The sequence below is a fragment of the Vollenhovia emeryi genome, unplaced genomic scaffold (assembly GCF_000949405.1).
Source record: "Vollenhovia emeryi isolate VEMERY1.0 unplaced genomic scaffold, V.emery_V1.0 DF939240.1, whole genome shotgun sequence".
Taxonomy (NCBI): Eukaryota; Metazoa; Arthropoda; class Insecta; order Hymenoptera; family Formicidae; genus Vollenhovia; species Vollenhovia emeryi.
In genome coordinates, this window is record NW_011967126.1 from 191,424 (window position 1) to 199,549 (window position 8,126).

Below are 8,126 nucleotides of genomic sequence, written 5' to 3' on the forward strand. Positions count from 1 at the left end.
CGGGGGGCGATGGGGGTGGGGGGTTTCCCCCGATGTCTCCATGCATGCGTACTTCTCAAGACATGTATATGATTCGTAAAATTATGCTTTATTTAATCAACTTTGTATGCATATAACTTTTTAACGAACTACGAGCGACGGCTAAAACCTCTTCAAGGTCACTCAGGAGGGCGACCTTGACAACATATGTCAAGGTCAAGGTCATCGGGGCTGGCTCCCTTCATCGATATATTTACCAAAAAATTCTCTCCGCGCATCACTACTGCGAGTTTTGCCAAATTTCACCATACATGTTACTAGTAGAATGTGTGGTGAAATTTCAAAAACTCTCATAAGATTCTTCGAAATGCCATGTTGTTCCACGATTACATGATTTTCAGGGTAAAAAGTTTCACAGCATGACATAACGTAGCAAAACGTCTACTAAGTATAATTATTAGTAAAAACGTATGGTATAGTTAACAAAATTCTCATAAGATTCTTCAAAATGCCATGTCGTTCCACGATTACGTGATTTTCAGAAAAAATTTCCAGAGAAAATTCTCTCCGTGTACTTATCAAAGACGGAAGTCCATCGAATTAAACCGGGAGGGGGATCTGGGGTGCGAGACAAATGTTGGCGAGTTCTTAAAAAGCTGGATCAGAGTGCGCCGAGCCATTCGACCACTTCCTACCGCGAAAGAACCCGGGGGTCTCTCCGGTTAAGATTCGCGCAATGACCCGCGGCGCTTTCGCACAGTCGGCCGCGGGGAAATCGATGAAAAGCGTAAGGCGCGCGACGTCGTGACCGCCCCGTGTCGTCGCCGGATCGCTCGTCGTCCCGTCGCGGCAAACTTCCTCCCGAAAAGCCATAAATAAAGGCGCCGGTATTCATGCGGCGTACAAACCGGGTTTATGGCGGGACCAGGGCTCGCCTCGCCTCGCCTCGGCCGGAATATATCGCGGGGTAACTCTCACGGCTTATTTACCCGCCTCGTTCCCTGCGCTTTTGCCTTCGCCCCCCGGGTACACCCGGTGTATCCTCGTTCCGCCTTTTATCGCGACACCGAGAGCCAAAAACGACGGCGAGTTTACTGCCCCGCTTCCTCCCCGCGACTGTTCTCCACGCCGTTGCCACCACGCGCGAACAAACCGTCGTGTTGCGGTTTTCGCATAAAAAGGGGAGAAAAAAAATTTCGCCCACTTGGTGCTCTTTGATTTTTTAAGCCGGCCGGAAATAATGAAAGAAGAGACATTTTTAATAACAGCCTAAACAAAACAAGAAGTCACGATGAAGTCACAATTGTAGCGTAATGATTATTAAATCATATTTTGATCACGACAGAAAATTGCTCAAATTATGATTTTGACATTTACACGGCGAGAATTTTCTTTTAAAATTTACCCTGAAAATTATCGTGGGGCACCATAGCGTTTTGAAGACCTTTATGAGAGTTTTGCAAATTTTATCATACATTTTACTAGTAACTATAATTGTATATACTATACACAACATATTGTACAATACTTACATATATATTTTACTAGTAGAATGTATGGTAAAATTTTAAAAAGCTCTCATAAAGTTCTTCAAAATGCCACGTTGTCCCACGATTATACATGATTTTCAGGATTAATTTTAAGAAAAGATTCTCTCCGTCCACCACTATTCAAAGTTCTTTCAAATTTTACCATACATTTTACTAATAGAATATATGGTGAAATTTCAACAAACTCATGAAGTTGTACAAAATGCCACGTTGTCTCACGATTACATGATTTTCAGAATAAATTTTAAGAAAAAATTCTTTCCGTGCATCACTACTGAGAGTTTCTCAAATTTACCGTACATTTTACTAGTGGAATGTGTGGTTATTTCATGTTATTTCAGGATTACATAATTCTTAGGGTACACCAACTCTTACCACACATTCCACTAGTAAAATGTATAGGAAAATTTCAAAAAATTGTCAAAATTCTTCGAAATACCCACGATCGCATAATTTTGAGAATAAATTTTAAGTAACAATTTTCTCCATGTATATAAATCGATGTATCGCGGAGAGTTCGACCTGAGCTTCGGCCAGTCGGAAAACTAACGGCGAAAATAATTTTTCTCTTGCGCAAACTCCAATCGTGTTTTATTCGACGCGGCTAGAGAGATTTCGGACACACAGACACACACACACACACACGCACACGCAACGACACCATTATTACAATTGCAAGTAGAAAGCGTTTCAGAGCGGAACGTTTTATCTGCGGCCGAAGTAACGTCTTGGCGCGAGTCCATTTTCCTGCGTCGAATGAGTCGGATGCGTATCGCAAATACAAATGCAAATGAGTGTAAATTTCGTAAGGAATTTATTTCGTCGCTCGTCCCGGCGTTATTTCTCACGTTCCGGAAAACGTCTGGCGGCATACGCTCCGCGGAAGGAAAATCACTTCCTCATGTCAAAACGCACGCGGCTGAAATTACGGCGCGTACCATTGCGCGCGATATATGTGTCAGAGGCGAGGGTGTGTTCCGCGTTTTCTCAAGAATGCACGTTTATCTTTTCACTCCCGCGCGATACCGCCGTCAGGCGGTCCACACAATGGATTTTATTTGTCTGTAAAATTCATCGTGAAATAGACGATTGGGCGTTTTATTCGTTTGAAATAATAGCCTGTATACTTTCATGTCCGAAGACGCGCAAAATAATTCAGATACACATATATAGTGTGCCGTTAATTTTATTCATTTATTCATTTTACTCTGCAATTTATTCTTAATTTTAATTTTACCCCGTCACACTCGCGTGTTCTTCGAACAAAAGTGTGTTCGAAATTTATCAAGTAAGGCAATCGTCCGGATTTTCAACTGGAAATGAATTGTCTTGTCGGCAATTATGTGAAAATTGAATATATTCTACTCTGAAATGTGCTACTCGGAAAATAATCCTTTGCGGCGTCTCGTTCGCGGGTTTCGCCTTAAAATCCAGCTTTTCCCCAAAGCTAACGACGAAACTCAAACTTGACAGCTACGAGCACGGGCGTCCGCCCCTCGCGCGGTGGTTGCGCGGTTAAACCGTGAAACAGCCGCTGCTGTGTGCAAAGATGACGTGCGCGGCCTTTGCGTCTGCGAATCACGTTCAGAAACGGACTGGGGTTTGATCTGCGCGACTATTTGAGTACGATGATCTCAAGCGCGACGGTAAAGTCCAAAATCATGGGATTCACTTGCCGTCGGGGACCACCCAGGCATCCGCACATAACGGCGAAATTTTGCGGAATCGGGCTCTCTCTCTCTCTCTCTCCTCTCTCTCTCTCTCTCTTTCTCTCTCTCTCTCGAAGCTGCAGTGCGGTGAGGTTCATTGCAGCAGCCTCATGGATTCCGCGTGGATGAACCTCAAGGCACATCGGCTCCTTTGGAGAAGTGCGAACGGCGGGGATCCGCGACAAGGACGACCTTATATCCCCGCGGATTCCTCCACAAGACAGAGAGAGAGAGAGAGAGAGAGAGAGAGAGTGAGAGAAAGAGAGAGAGAGAGAGTCTCTCTGCGGTTTTGCGCGATCGTGAGAAATTGGTCTCCGAAATTTTGCGAGTTTCACGGGCGACCTAGTTTTTCGGGTGATTTAAACTCCGAGAAGTTCGGCTAATATAAAAGAATCGCCCGCCTTCTCTCTATAAAGGCATTGATAATGCATAACGTCGCGGGAGAAATTTATTCCTCGCTTATTGCGCCGAATCATAAATCTTAATCGCGGGGGTAAACAATTCGAAATCCGTTGGAAGAGCATTTGTACGCGTGTTTATTTGTATACATTAATTAGTGTTCCATATTTTATGAGAATTTATGTACATTTGTGTACACGCTCCACAAGTAAATAGCGGATAGGGAACAACAATAATATTTATATTCTCGTATATATTGTAGAATTAACGAGTAAACAAATATATGTATATGCGGTTTAACGTGGGCAGGCGAAATGCACAAATAAATTTAACAAGAGGAATACTAAACAGATTGTTGATATTAATTTACATACGGCTCTAATTAATACTTGAATCAGAGTTAACGATATACCGAAACGGTCCACCGAAACGAGACGTTTAATAAGATATTTACTTCGGAACCAATGAGGAATCCTTAAGGGGACGCTGGAGTGATTCTGCACTTTTTGCCCCTAGAACTGTCAATTCGAGAAAATATTTGCGTAGTACACAAACTGTGAGACTTAGGACACAGCTCGAGAGTGTTCCACTATTCCCACTAAATGAGAGAACAGCGTGGTATCGTTGAAATGAAGTGTAGAAGCCTAACAAAAATCTATTCACTCGATTAAGTTATAGGTTATAGGTTAGGTAATCTGTAACTTGGTATCATTGTGGCCTTTGTGTACAGACCGACAGTGTTCCACTAATCAGCATGGTACCATTGAAATTAAGTGTACAAGCCTAGCAAAAAATCTATTCACTCGAATAAGTTATAAGCGAATAAATTTTTTGTAAGGCTTGTAAATTTAATTTCTATGATACCGTGCTGTTCTCTGATTCAGTCCGATTAGTGAAACACCGTCGGTCTGTACAAAATGCAACAATATAATTTGTACATCACACATAAAGATTTTCATGGACTGACAGTTCTAGGAGCGAAAGGTGCAAAAAGTGCAGAATCACTCCAGCATTGCCTTAACACGAGTGAAAGAAAGTGCCGTTAGAAATGCAGAAAACGATTTCCGGATCCGGTATTGTTGCACTTCAATCTAACGTACATACAACAGCTGCAATTATCTTAAATGGAGATTTCTGAAATCTAGAATAAACTGCAGTACACGCAAACTAAAATTTATTGGTACAATATATCACTCGTATCTCAATACGGTAAGTCAATCTTATTCAATCCGAGAAAAGTCTTTTACCGCATGAGGCCGCGGTAACTTTAAACGTGTCAAGAATATTTTTTGTCTCGTCGTCAAAAATTCTTCCGGAGAGGATGGGGAGGCTCTTAAGAGGCCGCGATTTGTCCTGCCCCCGCGAGGCCGGCGAACGTCCCGATATCGCGGAAAGTGCAACGCAACCGAGCGGGTAAGCTCGTACCTCGGAAGACAGCTTTAAATTCTTTCGCCGGCGCGGGACGAGGGGAGAGATCGGGAGCGGCGGGCCCGGTAATCGTGATATAACCGCTCCTAAATGCTGAGTTAATGATCAAATCCGCGAGGGAAAGTTCTCGGACGGGGAAGCGGGACGCGCCGGAGGCGGGCAAGGTGGTGAGACGGTAAGATGGTGCGGGATTAAATTCGCGCGCAGTTTGTAATTTGCACGCGGCGCGGTGTGCGGCTTTTCCCGATTCCCCCCGCTCGCTCCCCCCCCCCTCCTTTTCTCGAGGGCCGAGATTAAAATGCAAATCCGAACTTGAAATCGCGGAATAAATTTGAGATATGATTGTCGCAAACGCCGCGGCGACACGGCTCGTTTACTTACAGAGTGTCCAGGTTCACGATCCTGTAATGGGCCAGGTACGTATGGCGGTACAGCTGAAACAGAAAGCGAGGGCGACACTTGAGTCAATTTGCCGAGATTGTCGGGCGGGAATTAACGTAAGGGCGGATATACGGAGCGATATCGCGCGGGACGCGAATTTTTCCTCGTAGATTTTCCGCCCTGTCGCGAGGCAAATATCACGCGTAACGCTTTAGTCCCTAAGGCCCGGTTTCGCCGACGTCGCTTAACTTTAATCTCACAATCAGTTTAATTCAGTCCTCGCCTCTTTCCGAGGCGACAGATGGAAGGAAACGAAGGATGAATCAAGCTAAGATTAAAGTTAAGCGACATTGGTGAGATCGAGCCTGAGACATCCTTCACAGCGCGAGACGCATTTAATTGCGACTTGTCATCTTTCCTCTCCCACTTCTCGCTGCATTTTGAGGAGAAATGACCATGTCCCGACTCGCGTCGGATTATTCCCGACAGATCTCGCCCGTTCTATTCGAAAAGGGCAAGTTTTCAGGCCTTTAAATTTATTCTTTCCGCCGCGATGATTCATTTTGGGGACACGTCGTATGTTTCCCGATAAACCGATAGCGGGGAAATCGATCAAAACGTTCGCGGGGCCAATGACATTCAAGTGATGGAAATTCCCGCTTCTGAATCCGCGGCGTTAAAAATATCCGCTTCCGTGCAAGGCATTTGAGTGTGGCCGAGAATACGGATGACATAAAATACGATAACATGCCACCCGGATTCCATTTCGTTACCGCACCTCGCCCTAGGTTTCCCCCGGACGGTACCTAGGGCCGGGGTGTGTGCTGGTGGCTATAAAAACCTCTCGCTCGTGCCACTCGCGTCATTCACGTGGCACAGATAGAGCGACAAAAATATAATAAAGTCAGCGCTGATAAAAATACGTCCCAGGCTCTGCGCTCGTACACTTCGCATATATACGAAATTAGCATACAGCATAAATGTGATAAGCGCGGCGCGTCGCGCAATACGGTTGACACACGGCAACATTAATGCACTGGCTGAATATAACATAATTAGGATAAGTTAATCTCCTTAGATAATTAAAATGCTGCGTACGCACAAGAATAACAGGGTTGAAAATGCAATTTACCAGATTAACCATACGATGAATACATGCTCTACATTCTAGATTAATTTATATTAATTTAATTAACAAAAGTATCTTCTCTTTCTCTTTCGATTGTTAAAATTTTATCTATTTTACTCTTCTCTTTTTTTTTATACAGAGAGGATATTACACAATTCTGCGTAAATCATTGTGTTAACGCGGTAAAAACATCGTTGTTACCTACTAGCGAGAGATAAAATACATTTCGATTCCAGAACACTACTGGAAAATCTCGCTTTTATCCAAACCTGAATTTTATTTCATATCTCGCACATATGCAAAAATCTGCGTCTGTTCTTTCATGAATTTTTTCATTATTATAGCATTTGAATTCAAATGTAGCAAAAGAGAAAAAGTCCCGTAAATTCTGGACTTCTATCGAATATGATTCGATCAGACGTCGGGCTTACGAACTCCGGGGCCGTATCGTACACACCCGCCTCTCGCAAAGTCGTTTAACTCGACCGTATCTCACGATTCTCGCAGTTTTCCCTCCCCGTGCATACGGGACTCGCCGCTAATAATAATCGTAGCAATAAAAGCAATAAACGACTAACCGTGCACCTGAAGTTTAAACAGCGAGCAGCGAAACCAATATCAACGCGCGTGCGAATTCGCCGGCGGGGACTCTAAACCACGCTTAGAGAAGTTTAACGGTCAAACTTCGCGCCGCTTGTACGGCGAGTCATGACTCGCGGGAATTCCCCGGGATGGAGAGCGCGCGCCTTTTTATCCGGGATATGCATTTTATTCGTCCGGTAGTATCAAGCCGAACTCGCGCGCGTTTGAATTACGTCGATTAAACGTGACGAAATGCACTTGCCGATCGCGACAACTTAAATATCGTCGATCAAATTTACGCGACGCATTCAACGACCATTGGGAGAGCCAGTTTTACGACCATCTGCTGGGTATCTTGCGGGAACCGCCATTTTTCATGCACTTTTTACGAGCTATTTCCATATAATTGGGTTTACTTTGCATTCGTTGACAAGTTAATCCCACACGGGGAGAGAAATTTCTTTTAAAATTTACCTCGAAAATCGTGTAATCGTGGCATTTCGAACAACTTTATGAGAGTTTTTGCAATTTAGCGCACGTTCTACTAGTAAAATATATACACTAGTAAAATGTGTGGTAGAATTGGAAAAAATCTTACAATTAGTAGTGATGCACGGAGAGAATTTTTTCTTAAAATTTATCCTGGAAATCAGGTAATCGTGGGACGGCATTTTGAAAAACCGTATGAGAGTTTTTGAAATTTTAACACCCATTCTACTAATAAAATGTATGGTAAAATTTGAAAAAACTCTCAGTAGTGACGCACGGAGAGAATTTTTTAAATTTATCCAAAAAATGAAGTGATCGTGAGACAACGTGGTATTTTGAAGAACTTTATGAGAGTTGTTTGAAATTTTACCACGCATTCTACTAATAAAATATAGGGTAAAGGCAGGTATTATGGCCATAGTTTTGATTTGAGGTCATAATTTTCAAACCGCTGGTTTTTTATTTTGTAACTTTCTGAAA

General features: G+C 43.3%; 1 protein-coding gene across 1 annotated transcript in view; it reads right to left on the minus strand.

The window, feature by feature from the left end:
- The window catches only part of LOC105560180 (venom dipeptidyl peptidase 4), a 193,630-nt gene that overhangs the window by 83,045 nt on the left and 102,459 nt on the right, over positions 1 to 8,126 (minus strand). Inside the window, exon 4 of the mRNA XM_012009057.1 lies at positions 5,447 to 5,499. Within this exon, the coding sequence (XP_011864447.1) occupies positions 5,447 to 5,499 (53 nt within the window). The remainder of the gene's footprint in view (positions 1 to 5,446; positions 5,500 to 8,126) is intronic.